Source organism: Trachemys scripta, chromosome 2, assembly GCF_013100865.1.
Source record: "Trachemys scripta elegans isolate TJP31775 chromosome 2, CAS_Tse_1.0, whole genome shotgun sequence".
Lineage (NCBI taxonomy): Eukaryota > Metazoa > Chordata > Testudines > Emydidae > Trachemys > Trachemys scripta.
The window spans coordinates 256,537,731-256,555,190 of NC_048299.1; the positions used below are offsets into that span (position 1 = coordinate 256,537,731).

Consider the following 17,460-nt stretch of genomic DNA (forward strand, 5'->3'; position numbering starts at 1 on the left):
TAATCTTTTTTTGACAAAATAAACCATATGCTATTTAAAGTATCTGATTTTCATGAAATTTTGCATGCATGCATGCAGATATGAGTATGTATTCAAGTATCAATATCTGTAATGCTTGTGTAATATTTTCTCTGTGTTTTTTTCAGTATTATTATTTTCAGTTTAGATAACTAGATGGGCTCCTTCAGCCTCCAAAAAATTCAGTGAATTATTCTGTATATAGTCTAGTGGCAAAGGAGTCTTGTTGTGGGCCAGAAAACAGTGGGTTAAAATCCTGTTCTGGCTGTATTGTCTCATTCTAAACTAGCTTTTTATTGAAATCAGCCCATCTCTCAGTGTGATACTAAGTTAATTCTTTTCTGAACCAAGCTTAATTCTGTTTCTGAACCAAAAAGAGAAAGTGCTATCTGATCAAAACCATTTAACAGATACGAAAAAGCCAATTTAGGGGGGGGAAAGGCTAGTCATATAAAGGTGGAATATCTTCAGAGAAGGCCAAATTCGACAAGGGTTAGTTATCTAAAAAGCCAAGTTAAACAAGACACCATTTGGGACTAATGGCCCAACCCCAATTTACTCCCTGCCTGAACGTTTATCAATCCTTTGGGAGGCAATTTAGCACTAAGTGTCTTTTGTTTAACTTGGCCATTTGAAAGGCTAACCCCCTTTTCTAACTTGGCTCCTTTCTACAGATATCACACCTTCAGGCAGCTGATCTTTTTCTGTCTAACTCGGCTTTATTAGGTGCATGCTAAATATTTTTGATCCAGATTGTATATACCACCATTATGATACTAGTGAAACAAATAAATGAACAGTATAGCAGCTGCCAGCCAGGGATTTTAACTATATATTTATAACTAAGGCACGGGCCTGCTTAAATGCACTTTTATTACTCTGAAAGCTTGTAGATTTTTAATTCTTTAGAAAGGGGTTATTTTTTCCACCCACAGAAAGTTACATGAGGATTTCTTAATTTGCCTGTGTAACTTTTTATACAAATGCCACCCAATGGGAAAAATTAGGAACTTTTCGGACAAGCAGAATAAAAAGATAGGCTCTTTTAGAACATACCCTTTTCTAATCTACATAAAAAACCACCTCTAATCCCAACTGGATAGCTCAATACCTAAGACTTGCACAATATTAGTAGATACACTGGACAAGCCAGGATTTGGTCACAGATCTTAAACTAAATTTTCTATACCCACCAACCTAAAAGTGAGCAAGTGTTAAAAACTGCATACATGTGAATAATTTAATCATTACGGATCAGAGTACAAATTTGGCCCAACACAAAAAAGCTACGAGCACATCTGATTTTTCTTCCTATCCTGGCACCAATCCAGGAAGCAACTTGAAGGGCTGACTTGTTTGTTTGTTTTTAAATCAGAACTGAAAACTACCATTGGTTCATAATGGGACAAATTCCGTGGAAGTTTGTGAAGTGAGGCCCCATAAAGCTAATCAAGAAAGTTTAGAAGAAAGGCAATTTGCATAGTACGCTATATAATACATTGATTTAGTTTTTCAAAAGTTATCATTATTAACTAGATGGTGGTTGTACCATCTCAGGCTGTGATCTTATGAGATAAGATACAGCACACGGTGTCAGGGTTGATCAGTATTAGGATGAGAGACTTCCAAAGAAAACTGAGGGATGGAGGAAAATGGTGTTGGTGAAAAAGCAAATACCACTCTTCCTTCTATGGTCTTGTTCCTGAACCATTCAACTTAATGCAGTTTTTCCACCGAGTTGAATGAGAGACAAATCAAGCCCTAGGCCAGTACTCATCTTATCATGGCATTAGGAAGGCACTGAAGCCATTTTAAAAATTTATTATGATATAAATCTAAAGTTCTGAACACTTGTGGGCATTAAAATATTCCATGATACTTTTCACAGGAACAGGAGTAAAATATTCTGACCGAGATCCTATTTGAGTTGTTACATGCTGCAACCGAGTATTTTACTATTATTTATTTGTATTGCAGTAGCATCCTAAGGTCATTGGCATGAGGAGCACTACAAAGACAGTGACAAGTGACTGTGCTGCAGAGCTTGCAGTATAAAAAGCCACAAAAAAACCCACACCTGAAGGGTAGGGAAAAATGGTACCACACACAGGAAAGGTGCTCAGGTGACGGCAGGCAAATGTCATGTTACTACCATGGTTTCTGTATGTTTCACATTTTATTTATTTCTTGTTAACACATTATTCCTTTTATTTAGATTACAAAAAGCTGGGTTTAAGAGGGGTTTTGTTTGTTTGTTTTTAGGTGTGGGGGTTATACTTGGAGTTGAAGGGGAGAGAGGAAGAGACTTTTTGAGTAAGAGGGGTAGTGAGTAAAGGGAGAAGGGAAACTGAGGGAGGAAAGTAGGAGGATGTGAAGGCCGGAGAGTGAGGCTGAATGGGATGAAGGAGAAGCAGCAACCGCTGAAAGCAAGGCAAACAACAAAAAATATATATCCACAGTCCAAGTTCCAGAGCTGAGTGAATTAAGGTATCAGAAGGGTGGGAGGGCTCCTCCCAGCTGCTGTTGTTTCCCAGGTGAAAGGCAGGGCCAACACCAGGTCCCTCTAGGTCTGGTAAAAGAGCTAGATGGCCCTGTTTTACCCCCACCCCACCTCCACACACACTTCAGCTGCAGCAGATGATGGCTGCTTTGTGGAAGAAACCCCCAAATCTAGGGATTGCCATAAGACCCTCCTCTTGGCTGCTACTGCCCATGTGAAGCAGGAGAGGCAGTCTCCTGTCCCAGTACCCCAGATATATCCCTCTGGATCCACTGGGATATAAGGGCCTGAAAAGTCCCTGTGCCCTCAGCCACAGCCTGTGCTGTCTGCTTTATGCACTATTCTTCATTTCTTCTCCCAAAGCACTGTGTAGTGTTATAGTGCATGGTTAGACAGTTGATGAATTTGACCTCAAGGGCAGCTGCATTTCAGTAATGCATGAAGTGACTCTTCGTACTTACTTCAGGTCTAATATTTAAAGTCAGATGTACAGCTGCATGTGCAATTGTGTACCCAGTCTGTATGGGCAACTGCCATAAACTGCATGCACCGATCAGGTTTTTCCATGGAAAAACAACCACTTATGACTCTCACTGTCTATTCACATATGCAAAGAACCAATTTATACATGCAGTTGTGCTAATTACATACATGCATTTAGCTTGTTTTTACTCAATTGCACACTTACCTTTTTGAAAATCAGGTTTTTTACATGTATCTTGTAAAAAGTTTTTGAATCCTTCTGAATGAAAACCAAATAAAATTGTCACTTACATTATCAACAGATTAGTTCTGTTTATTGGAAAACATGATTCTGCCCTCATTACAAAAGATCATAAGGCATTCTGAGTGGGAAGTGTTGTGTCCTTTTTTACAAAAATGAATATTACAGACCTTTATCTTACCCTTTTTCTAGAGAGGTTTGGACCATTTTTCATCATGTTACCTGACATTTCTACTAGAGCTTGCCAAAAATTTTCAGTAAAAAACATTTCAGTAAAAAACATCTGATCCCACTGAGGATTACCTAAAGAAACTACACCATCTGCTAAAAAAACTCCCTGACAAAGCACAGGAACAAATCCGTACAGACACATGCCTAGAACCCCGACCAGGGGTATTCTATTTGCTACCCAAGATCCATAAACCTGGATATCCTGGACGCCCCATCATCTCAGGCATTGGCACCCTAACATCAGGCTTGTCTGGTTATGTAGACTCTGTCCTAAGACCCTACGCTACCAGCACTCCCAGCTATCTTCGAGACACCACTGACTTCCTGAGGAAACTACAATCCATCGGTGATCTTCCAGAAAACACCATCCTGGCCACTATGGACGTAGAAGCCCTCTACACCAATATTCCACACAAAGATGGACTACAAGCTATCAGGAACAGTATCCCTGATAATGTCACAGCTAACCTGGTGGCTGAACTTTGTGATTTTGTCCTCACCCACAACTATTTCACATTTGGGGACAATATATACCTTCAAGTCAGCGGCACTGCTATGGGTACCCGCATGGCCCCACAATATGCCAACATTTTTATGGCTGACTTAGAACAACGCTTCCTTAGCTCTCGTCCCCTAACGCCCCTACTCTACTTGCGCTACATTGATGACATCTTCATCATCTGGACCCATGGAAAAGAAGCCCTTGAGGAATTTCACCATGATTTCAATAATTTCCATCCCACCATCAACCTCAGCCTAGATCAATCCACACAAGCGGTCCATTTCCTGGACACTACTGTGCTAATAAGCGATGGTCACATCAATACCACCCTATACCGGAAACCTACTGACCGCTACACTTACCTACATGCCTCCAGCTTCCATCCAGGACACACCACACGATCCATTGTCTACAGCCAAGCTCTAAGATATAACCGCATTTGCTCCAATCCCTCGGATAGAGACAAGCACCTACAAGATCTCTATCAAGCATTCTTAAAACTACAATACCCACCTGCTGAAGTGAAAAAACAGATTGACAGAGCCAGACGAGTACCCAGAAGTCACCTCCTACAAGACAGGCCCAACAAAGAAAATAACAGAACACCACTAGCTGTCACCTTCAGCCCCCAACTAAAACCTCTCCAGCGCATCATCAGAGATCTACAACCTATCCTGAAAGATGATCCTTTATTCTCACAGATCTTGGGAGACAGACCTGTCCTCGCTTACAGACAACCCCCCAACCTAAAGCAAATACTCACCAGCAACCACACATCACTGAACAAAACCATTAACCCAGGAACCTATCCTTGTAACAAACCCCGATGCCAACTCTGTCCACATATCTATTCAAGTGACATCATCATAGGACCTAATCACATCAGCCATACCATCAGGGGCTCGTTCACCTGCACATCTACCAATGTGATATATGCCATCATGTGCCAGCAATGCCCCTCTGCCATGTACATTGGCCAAACCGGACAGTCTCTACGCAAAAGAATTAATAGACACAAATCTGACATCAGGAATCAAAATACTCAAAAACCAGTGGGAGAACACTTTAACCTGTCTGGTCATTCAGTGACAGACCTGCGGGTGGCTATATTACAACAGAAAAACTTCAAAAACAGACTCCAAAGAGAGACTGCAGAGCTAGAATTGATATGCAAACTAGACACAATCAACTCCGGTTTGAATAAGGACTGGGAATGGCTGAGCCATTACAAACGTTGACTCTATCTCCCCTTGTAAGTACTCTCACACTTCTTATCACACTGTCTGTACTCGGCTAGCTTGATTATCACTTCAAAAGCTTTTTTTCTCTTAATTAATTGGCCTCTCAGAGTTGGTAAGACAACTCCCACCTGTTTATGCTCTCTGTATGTGTGTATATATATCTCCTCATTATATGTTCCATTCTATATGCATCCGAAGAAGTGGGCTGTAGTCCACGAAAGCTTATGCTCTAATAAATTTGTTAGTCTCTAAGGTGCCACAAGTACTCCTGTTTTTCATTTGACAGAAAATAACTTTTCCATTAATGGAAATGTTCACCAAAAAAATAAAATTGATTTTCAGCAAAAAAAACCAGAAAAATTATTTTTCCCCACCTTCTGACAACTGAACTCTGAAGGTTATTAAAAGTTGCCAAAAATCAAAATAAGTTTGGTTTCAGATTTTTGATATTTCAACAAAAAACAGACAAAAATGATGACAACAAAATTGTTTTGCGGGGGGGGGAGGGGGGAAGGAATATAATTTCCTTACCTACTATAATTTCTATAGTAAAGAACTTTTTCATCCAAAGATATCTAACTACATATTACTCATGCAGTAATTGTTTAATCCGTTATAGTAACACACACCTATGGAGTACACTGCACAACTGAAGCTCTCAATGAAATGTAAAGAATATCTCCTGATTCTTCAGGTACAATGGGGTGAGAGTAATAGTTAAATTAGTAGAAAGTGTAGCGAGACAAGGTTGGTGAGGTAATATATTTTATTTGACCAACTTCTATTGGTTAAAGAGACAAGTTTTCAAACTACACAGCTCTTTCACCAACAGAAGTTGGTCCAATAAAAGATTACCTCACCCATATTTTCCCTTCTAATATCCTGGGACCAACATGGCTTGAACACTGCAAACAATAGAAAATGTAGGACAATTAGACATTTGGAGATCTGTTTATGTAAGCACATTTTAGGCAGGTTTAGACACAACTACACTGACATGCAATGTGATTCATTAACTTTGAATTCAACTGAACAGCCTACAAATTACATGTGAAGGAAAAACTGAGTGGTGTTAAACTTAAGTATATATTTCTGTAGGGACACAACATGAAAAGCTAATTATTCTTGCAAACTCTAATGTTGTCAGTAATGAAGGGCTGCCAAGGCCTGCATTGCAGATGGATAATACCGGAGGACAATGACACAAAAATAATATTTAAGTAAACAGACAAAAATGATATTACAGACGTACAGCCAGAAAGATGCAGAAAAAAAACTTGATGCATAATGTATACCTGCGATTCTTGAAAGTCATTGAAGTCATTGAAGATGCACACACAAGGGAGTTCACAGACTCAACCACGCAGGCAGGTTCTAAGCAGATCCATGGTATTCAGTATGTGCCAATGGTAAAATTAAATATGGGAATTGAAAAACACCATTTCTGCCCATACAATGCATAATTATGTATTTATAGTTGGGATCCATTCAGCTTCTTAGTATATAAATTGCCAGCAGCGAGTTTTGCTGCATTTTTCCCTCACAGTGGTGGAACTGAGAGTAACTATCACATTATTTTATTATATAATAATTATTATATTTCCGTATGATAAAAGGTTAATAAGACTGGGACTTTTCAGCTTGGAAAAAAGATGGCTAAGGGGAGATATGATTGAGGTCTATAAAATCATGACTGGTGTGGAAGAAGTAGATAAGGAAGTGTTGTTTACTACTTCTCATAACACAAGAACTAGGGGTCACCAAATGAAATTAATAGGCAGCAGGTTTAAAACAAATAAAAGGAAGTATTTCTTCACACAACGCACAGTCAACCTGTGGAACTCCTTGCCAGAGGATGTTGTGAAGGCCAAGACCATAACAGGGTTAAAAAAAGAACTAGATAAATTCATGAAAGATAGGTTCATCAATGGCTATTAGCCAGGATGGGCAGAAACGGTGTCCCTAGCCTCTGTTTGCCAGAAGCTGGGAATGAGCAACAGGGGATGGATCACTTGATGATTACCTGTTCTGTTCATTCCCTCTGGGACACCTGGCACTGGCCCCTGTCAGAAGACAGGATACTGGGCTAGATGGACCTTTGATCTGACCCAGTAGGGCCATTCTTATGTTCTTTTATTCTTATCTCTCTCTCTCTCTCTCTCCCTATATATATATATAGGGAGAGAGAGAGAGAGAAAACATGACTGTGTGGCATAAATACTTTCTACGTCTAAAGTCTTGCTCATGCATGAGGAAGTCACAAAGAACATCATCTCATTGATAAAAACTTTATATCGCACCAGTATGTGCTCTATGGGGATGTCTAGTCTGCAATTAAAAACCCAAGACTGGCCTGTGCCAGCTAGCTTGCCTTACAAGGCTTGGGCTCAGGGGCTGTTTAACTGAGCTGTAGACATCTGGACTTGGGCTGGAGCCTGGGCTCTGTGACCCTACAAAGGGGGAGGGTATCTAACTGCAGACTAGATATACCCTGTATGTGCCACGTAATTCACAGATACAAATATTTTTCAAAAATTCTGGATCTTTTTTTCTTGGAATTATTCTTGTATCTCTTCACCTGTTCAGCCAGGACCAACTGTATAGGACTCAGAGGGAGAAAAGAAGAATAGGATTGATTAACGTCCCTAAAATTTACTCATTGAAGGTAGACATGGAAGTTGTATACCATTATATAGTAAAAAATTCCTCCCTTTCCAATTGGAATAGCCCCATGCTTCTATCCTAGTAGGTCAAAAGATAATGGGTATTTAAATAAAACTATTATCTATGGAAAAGTCATTTTGGGTCTTTTTTTTAATAAATTCTAAATATTTGTTTTAAATTTTTTCCCAGAATTAAACCACAAAAGTGTGATTTTATAGGAGAAGGGACATGAAAAATGAGAACAATACACATTTTAAAAGTGAGACGTGTTTGAAATTGGGAGATGCTGAGAGCAGGGAGTTGTGGTTCTAGTTATATGACATCTACAAAGTACATGAGGGTGTGGTGTGCTAAAGGTTTAGAGAATTCTTCCCAAGCTTTTCAAACAAAGGAGCCTAATTTTAGGTACCCACGTCCACATTTAGACCTTTAAATAAGTCTCCTGATTTTCAAAATACTGAGTACATAGCAAAAAGAAGAACAGGAGTACTTGTGGCACCTTAGAGACTAACAAATTTATTAGAGCATAAGCTTTCGTGGACTACAGCCCACTTCTTCGGATGCATAACAGTTCCCACTGACATTGGTAGGAGCTGTTGGCTATTCAGCATTTTTTTTAAATTAGGCCACTGATTTATGTGCCTAACTTAAGGCACTCAGTTTTGAAAATTTTGCCCTCTCTCCCTCCCTTTTCCTTGGGAATGGGCATTTTAATTAAACATGCTTCTTAAAAATTTACCAGCTGCAGCAAAACAATTGTTTTCCAGTAGAGAAGCCATGGAATAGCTAAAAATAAAATCTTTAATAGCTAACAAAACAAAACAAAACAAAAATCATGCTATGCCCCAGCACCAAAGTGCTGTCTATGGAGTTAGACAACCTGGCCCAAAGCTGACCTGATAATAATATCTCATACTTAGATACCACTCTTCATCTTCAAAGCAGTTTACAAACATTAACCAGTTATTCCCCACAACATCCCTGTGGCCCACTTAAATAAAAAATCAGGCACTGCATGCTGGGACCTGTAGTCTCTGGAGGCTACAGCCCCAAATTAAAGATGAGCAATTTGCTCCATTTTTTTATGGGCTCCCCAACATATTGCCAATGCAGCCCTCTGTTGAGCAATGTTTAGATGCCCCTGTTTTAAGCTCTATTAAAGCACTATACTATAGTCTGCCTTTGTTACTTTCTCAACGTCCTGGAATCTAGTAAATGCATTGCAGGCTCTCATATTTAAGAGAGGTCTGAAACTGGATCTTCTTTTGTCATCACTATATATGGCTTCTATGCAAAAATCCTTTAAAGGTGATGGAAGTCTGGATTTTCTGTGGTTGCCATTGACTCTTTGGTCATAAATGTTTAATGCTAGTTAACATTCTTTACTTAATATTTAAGCCAGTTTTTGTAAAATGTATAACAAACTGTTCTTTTAAAATCGGAGGGCCAAATTCTCAGATGATGTAAACTGGCAAAGCTCCACTGAAGTCAATTTCCAACAGCTGAGGATCCACCCCAAAAGGTTTATCAGGGAATTGGCTGCCATAAGGACATGAATCGGAAGATTGGCTCTGTCCATCTTCATATAGCAATGCTAACACTTAAAAATAAATAAAGTGACACTTTAGACCAACAACATAAAAATAATCATCTGGAAAAGTATCTTGTGGGATGGCATCAACAGATGAAAGAGTGCCTGCTCTCAGTTTGAAAAGAATTAGGGCGGTCAAGCGATTAAAAAAAAATTAATCGCACGATGAATCAGACTGTTAAACAATAATAGAATACCCTTTATTTAAATATTTTTGGATGCTTTCTACATTTTCAAATATATTGATTTCAATTACAATACAGAATACAAAGTGTACAGTGTTCATTTTATATTTATTTTTTATTACAAATATTTGCACTGTAAAAACCAAAATAGTATTTTTCAGTTCACCTACTACAAGTACTGTAATGCAATCTCTTTATCGTGAAAGTTGAACTTACAAATGTAGAATTATGTACAATAAAAACCTGCATTCAACAATAAAACAACATAAAACTTTAGAGGCCACAAGTCCTTCTTCAGCCAATCACTCAGCCTACAAGTCCATTCAGTCCTACTTCATGTTCAGCCAATTGCTCAGACAAACAAGTTTCTTTACATTTGCAGGAGATAATGCTGCCCGCTTCTTCTTTACAATGTCACCTGAAAGTGAGAACAGGCATTCACATGACACGGTTGCAGTCAGCATTGCAAGATATTTACGTGCCAGATGCTCTAAAGATTCATATGTCCCTTCATGCTTCAACCACCATTCCAGGGGACATGCGTCCATGCTGATGGGTTCTGCTCGATAACAATCAAAAGCAGTGCAGACTGATGCATGTTCATTTTCATCATCTGAGTCAGATGCCACCAGTGGAAGATTGATTTTCTTTTTTGGTGGTTTGAGTTCTGTACTTTCCGCATCAAGAGTGTTGCTCTTTTAAGACTTCTGATAGAATGCTCCACACCTCATCTCTCTCAGATTTTGGAAGACATTTCAGATTCTTAAATTTTGGGTTGATTGCTGTAGCTATCTTTAGAAATTTCACATTGGTATCTTCTTTGCATTTTGTCAAATTTGCAGTGAAAGTGTTCTTAAAATGAACAACATGTGCTGGGTCATCATTTGAGACTGCTATAACATGAAATATATGGCAGAATGCAAGTAAAACAGAGCAGGAGATATACAATTCTTCCCCACAGAGTTCAGTCACTAATTTAATTCATGCATTATTTTTTAATGAGCGTCATCAGCATGGAAGCATGTCCTCTGGAACGATGGCCAAAGCATGAAGAGGCATATGAATCTTTAGCGCACCTAGCATATAAATAGCTTGTGACACCAGCTACAACAGTGCCATTCAAATGCCTGTTCTCACTTTCAGGTGACATTGTAAATAAGAAAAGGGCAGCATGATCTCCCATAAATGTGAAAAAGCTTGTTTCTCTTAGCGATTGGCTGAACAAGAAGTAGGACTGAGTGGACTTGTAGGCAATAAAGTTTCACATTGTTTTGTTTGAGTGCCGTTATGTAATAAAAAAACCCTACATTTGTAAGTTGCACTTTCATGATAAAGAGATTGCACTACAGTACTTGTATGAGGTGAATTGAAAAATACTATTTCTTTTATCACTTTTACAGTGTAAATATTTGTAATCAAAAATAATATAAAGTGAGCACTATACATTTTGTATTCTGTGTTGCAATTAAAATCCTTATATTTGAAAATGAAGAAAAGCATCTAAAAATATTGAATAAATTTCAATTGGTATTCTATTAACAGTGACATTAATCGCGATTAATGTTTTCAATCGTGATTAATTTTTTGAGTTAATCACGTGAGTTAACTCGATTAATCGACAACCCTAAAAGGAATACTAAACAATAGCAGAATGTCCTTTAAATGTTGGAACTGGGGATGGAAAATACTACAAAAGGGTAGTTAATTAAGAGTCTTGTACTATAAAGCATGAAAGAAATAGACCTATAGTCAGTCTTGGGAAGAAAACCATTTGGATTCCCTTCATAAATGAAGATATCAGCTTTCTGGCAAAAAGTAGCTAGAAGTATTTCAGATGGAAAACAGCTCAGTAAATCTCAAATATGTAGGAACCACAGCATTCACACAGGTCTAAATTTTGCTCTTAGGTGCACTGGTTTAAATCTAGAATAATTCCCATTGACTTACCTGGAGTTTGACCAAAGTAAATGTAAGTTGGATTTGGCACTATATAACCAGATATAGAGATACACCTATATGTATTCCCATTTTGATCTAATTTCAAGTTTCTCCGGTATACTAGGATCCCCGACATTTCATAGAAGTGTTCAGGGTTTGTTTGTTTTGTAATTTACTATATGTAATTTTAAAATTCACTGTACCTGTAGTGTCGGGAAATCTCTTCTTCCACCTGGGTAATAAAGTCACATTTGGTACATGAGTGTTCTTTGTTCTCTTTGAGAGTCAGCGGCCCATCCATCCCTTGAAGGGAATTTGCTTCTTGTTTGACATCAGATGTCTGGGCTTCATGTGCGTTCTCATAATGAAGCAGGAGAATATCTACATCAGGAGTGGAGAATGAGCATTGATCGCACTGGTGTTTGACTCTAGAGCTTCCTGTCACCCCAGGAGACAAGTGCAAGAGCAAGAGAGCACAGTGGGAACAATTACTTTTTCGGCAAGCAAATGGATAAGTAATATCTCCAAGGTGCTTTTCTGGGCTGCAGAGGCCTCGGGGACAGAACTGACAGTGTTTAATGGTACATTTGTGAATGTTGTGTAGCTGCTGATAATGACGGAGAAGTGGGCCCACCACTATTACTTCTGGGCCATGGCTCTTGGAGTACCTAAAGTCACAGAACTGACAGTTGTAGCTTGTCACAACGTTATCCTCTCCACCTTTGCTAGAGAAGTCTTTCTTTTTTGCCATACTAGAACCCTTTTCTGTCTTTGTTACTAGCTCCCCATCTGCATTTTTGGCTAGGTCATTCTGATTAATGACAGATCCCCTTGAAAGTTTATCATTTAGATCTGGATGAAGGCTTCCTGATTGGTTTCCCCCATGCTGTTTGCTGTAATGTTCTAATAGTTTGAGAGAGCTGGATGATTCACAGCTGAAACTGCAAAATTTACACCAGTAGTAACTGGTGGCATCTGTATCATTTTGTCTAGAAGAATCTATGGGTTTGATAGGCACCGAGTATCCAACTGGTGTGTTGTCTCCTGCTTTTACGGTGATTTTGTCCTGCCACTTCCCCAAGTCTCCAGAATCACATGATCGAAAAGTAGGACTGGATTTATTAGAGTTTTTCTCTGAAGGTTTTCCAGATTCAGAGGAAGGAAGGGCGGCTTTCATTTTGTTCGGATGAGTCTGTAAGAAGTGTTGCTCTAGTTCATTTGATGAGTTGCCCATGTAGGTGAAATTGCAGAATTTGCAGCGGAAGTACTTGGTGTTGCCTTGGCAATCTGGAGTTTTCCGTCCAATGCCGATAAAGGTTCCACCTAAAGTAACCTGTGAAAAAAGAATGCGATAATTTTAGCTATACTGAAGAATTGTTCAAACCACCAAATAGGAAAAAAGAAAGGATAAATTTTAAAACATCACCAATGTTTTGTAACAACTATGTCATAAAATAGTAATAAAACCCTTCACTTCTGCAGAACTTTACATCTGAAGATCTCAGCGTGCTTTACAAAGTTGAATAAATATTGTGCCCATTTTTCAGTTGTGGAAATTGAGGCATACATAGGTTAAAGAGACTTGCCCAGTTTCATAGAGCTGGACCGGAATATCTTGACTCAATTCCTATCTTTCTTCTGTACTTATATGGCCACCATTATTGTTGCATTTGAGCACATCACAATCTTTAACTCACAACATCCATTTTAGGTAGGGAAGTACTATTATCTCAATTCTACAGATGGAGAATTGAGGCACAAAGAGGCTAAGTGACTCACCCAACTCACATAGGAAGTCTGTGGTAGAGGAGGGACATGAACTCAGCTTTCTAAAGTACCAGGCTATTACCACTGTACCATCCATCCTTCACTGCTCTAAAGTACTGCCCCATCCTCCTCTTTAAAATCAAGCTAATCTAGATATCCCTCAATAGGAGACTTCTGTGAGCATTTTAGCTGAGTGTGGAATACAAGATCAGGCCCCCAAGTCTTGATCTCCCAATATGACAAAGAATTTGGAGTGGAAGTCAGTATTACAGCACAAGGAGTACCACTGTTTTATGAATCTGAACACACAAAAATGAAATTTGAAAACCGAATTCAGTTGACTGCGCCTGATTACATCCACTCCTTCATATAAAGAACATTCTTGCAACAGCATCCAGCATCCGCCGAGACTCCTTTTTAGAAATATGGGGGTTGCTGTCTGAACTGAAAGGCAATTTTCTCAAAGATTACTCAATGCAGACATTCTCCAAGGAAATCTTCCGTTCTTTTCCTATAAAGAGCTCTAACTCAGTAAAATAAGGATGAAAAAATTACAGTAGAAAAATGGCATGTAGCAAAGAAAGAAACTTACTACACCCAAAACCATGACATCACTAATTAAAAAAAAAAAAAAAAAGGTAGATCTACTTAACTGTTCTCATGATCTATGAGCACATGGATTGCAGGAAGGAAGGAAGCAAGGCTTCCAGGCTTATGTTATTAAAATCTCTGTTCTCATAGCAAGCAGTCCTGCCCTTCCCATGAGTGCACCACACCTGCCTTGTGACATCATAGAGAGATTTGCTGCTCCTGTACAACTGGTTTGATGGCCAAAAAAGGAAGGGGGGAGGGAAGAGGGAAAAGTCTCTCATGACAAAAATGTCACCACAGCTTTACTTCTTTTCCTGAATTATAACCATTACACAATATTCAGCAACCAATTACCCACCCACCCTTCACCCAGTTCACCCTTTGTATACCATTCCTAATAAGCAGAGATGTCAGTGGAAGCCTCCATGCGGCAGTGCCATGCCTTGGATTTTTCTGTATGAGAAGGGCTTAAACGAGGGCGTATAAAGTTTCGACACACTTCGTGCAGGGTCAGATTTTCATTCCCCCAACTGTTAAGTGAATTACTGCTTTTCTCCAGGATTCAGTTGTAATGCATTAGGCAAATGGTGTAATTATTTTTTTCTTCCCCTCCTCAACAGCTGTGCCACAGAGCAAGCATGTGATCACCGCTCATTCAGAATCACACCATACGGAAAGACTCAGACATACAAAGAGCATGAAATGTAAACATTTTAAAATGCATATAATAGAAATGCCTTTTAGCTATTTAGCTTGGAATATAAGATGCTTATGCATCTTATGCCATCAGCACTAAACACGTATAGTGAGTCAATGGGTTGCTAAATCATGGTATAAAGATGCTTTTCAGCCTCTGATTCTTGTTTTAAAGAAACATGATTCCAATGAGCTGGTTAAAACTTTTTTCTGATAAGCTGAAATGAAATCTGTGTGTGTCTGGCAAAGATATTTAAATAGATAACCATGACATTGCTATGGGGCTTGAGAGTCCCAATTTCAGGCTAAGAATCTGGCTCTGAGGAGTTCTTTGGGGAGGGGCTAGTTTTGGGGGACTGACTCTACTGCCGAGGATCTTTGGTTCCTATTGCTAAAAACAGGATAACAAAAATTGTAGGCATAACATGCTGGGCCTGACCCACTGAAATCAGTAGAAACTGCAGCTACTCCACAGGCTTTGGTTCATTATGTCTTTATCCGTCACGTTATTTCAAATGTTCAGTTTCACTGATGTTCAATGAAACATCTCTGCCTTTAATTTAAAGGGGCACTGAAGGAATTAAGGAAAACAGAAAATAACAGCCACTTGGTGTGTGATTAACTCAGTTGCAAGATCTATTTTTGCTCATTCAGTCAGTGTTTGTTTGTTTATTTTGCTCTTGCACTGAATAACCAGCCAAAATACTTTACCTTAAGTGGCTCTTATGAGTAAATACATCCATTATTCTTAGGAGTCCATCTAGAGAGCCTACAGACAACAAGTCCATCTTTGCAGGCGCTCTTTGGACATCAGTTAGGAAGCAGGAGTGACAATAAGTCCAGCTGCTGCTTGTTGCTAATTACTTTTATTTCTGAACATTGGAAAAACATATTAAGCATATCAACAGAGTAGCTGTAAATTAATATATTTTTGTAAGTTTTCCTAATCCTGATTAATGCCCTACATAGCAAGTTTGGTGTCCCACACTAATCTCCCTCTCTGCAACATGAGGATAAAAGAGAATTAAGAATTTACAGTATATCTTGTGCTTACCAATTGCAATAGAGGGGAAAAAAAATCTTTAAAACACTGGAATGTAACTGATTACCAATTGTTGGACCGGCGTTTCACTGAGTACCCTGCCACAATTTAAAATAATGGATCCCATTAGCAGAAGGTGTACGTGAAAGGTAAGATAAGGTCATCTTAATGTTATTACACTCAAAAGTAATTTTTCAATCACAGAAAACCTATTTAAAGCCTCCGCTAGGGTCATCAGGTAAAGGAACAAGGAAACTAGCTTCCATATAGCAAAGCTAGCAGAAGCACTTGAAGGAAAGTGGTAATGGTATAAACTAAAACTGCCTCAGCTTTCAGCCAGCCAAATTTGGATGAAGCCTACCCATTTGCCAAAGTGTTTGGATTCGTGCATTCTACTCAAGTCTTGGCTTGACTTTCAGATTTCTCAGTTACATATCATATCTCTATGTAAGGACAGCAAATTCTCTCTCTCTCTCTGTGTATATATATATATATATTTTTTTTCCTCTTGCTCTCTTTCCTTTTCCAGAGAGAATGGAATAAAGGGGAGAGAGAAGGAGGCGGAGGGGATGGGGGGGAAAGAAGTCATACCCCATCCACATTTCTCTGAAATTTCCAAGGCGATGGCTAGCTTCAGGTACTTACTCCAACAGTTCATTCCCCTTCCCCTCACACCCTCTGTGTTTTACTTTCTAACCCATACGTTCCCTGCCAGCACAAAAATCACAAGGAAGAGGACAAAGCAACACTAAAACACTGCAGTTCTAATCGAGCTGTAGAGTCCAACTTTACTGTTCCCACAAACAGGAGTGCAGAGTGAGCAGGGCCGGGGTTAAAAAAACATCCTCAGACCTATGGCTCCCAGGCAGATACACAGAGGGATGACTCACGTTCAGCATTCTCCTGTAGCAGGCCCTCCTTAGGATGGAAAAAATAGTTTAGTGACTAGAGTACTAAATTGAGAGTCCCAAGGAGTCCAGGTCCCATTCCCACCTCAGCCACAGATTTAAATGAAAGTTACAAGCCTAAATACCTTTGAGGATCTGAGCCTGTTATGAATTAAACTGAAATAAATCCCACTAGTAAGGATCACTAGTCTAAAGCATCTAAAAGTCCAAACTCTTTTTAGTTAATAGTTTAATTCATTCATGAATGTCAATAATTATCAGTAGAGTTCAGACTTAAGTTACTGGCCATGCTAACAGGCTATGACCAAAATGATCATAGGGATTTAGTGCATCTCTTCAGTAGAACTAAATGTATGCTTCTTTTCCATTATTCTTAAAAACAGCCAGAAAATATAAAAGAAGCTGTTAAGAGGAAGCTTGATTCTGTTAAATGTCAGTATTTCTTAAATACGGTGGTGTTGTAGCAGTGTTGGTTCCAGGCTATTAGAGAGAAAACTTAACTCATGTTAGATCTTGAAGGATTGAGGCTACCCAAAAGAAAGAGTGGAGAATGCACTTAAAACTGTTCTAGATAGTAACTATGTGTAAGAAACACTGGAGAAACAAGGTGTGTGTGATAATATCTTTTATTGGACCAACTGTTGTTGGTAAACAAAACAAGCTTCAGAGCGCTGTGTAAGCATGAAAATTTGTCTGTCTATCTCACCAACAGAAGTTGGCCCAATAAAAGATATTACCTCACCCATCTTGTTTCTCCAGTGTTCCTTACAGATGATTACTACTTAGTACAGTTTCAAGTGCATTCTTTACTCTTTTGGGTATTCTCAATCCTTCAAGATCTAACTTCCATAGCAGCTACAAG

The 17,460-nt window shown here is 38.9% G+C and overlaps 1 protein-coding gene across 3 annotated transcripts in view; it reads right to left on the reverse strand.

Moving 5' to 3' along the window:
* Positions 1-17,460, reverse strand: part of TRPS1 (transcriptional repressor GATA binding 1) — a 260,928-nt gene that overhangs the window by 186,929 nt on the left and 56,539 nt on the right. For all 3 annotated transcript variants that reach the window (XM_034763501.1, XM_034763498.1, XM_034763499.1), the window contains one exon: positions 11,798-12,927. In XM_034763501.1, the coding sequence (XP_034619392.1) occupies positions 11,798-12,927 (1,130 nt within the window). The remainder of the gene's footprint in view (positions 1-11,797; positions 12,928-17,460) is intronic.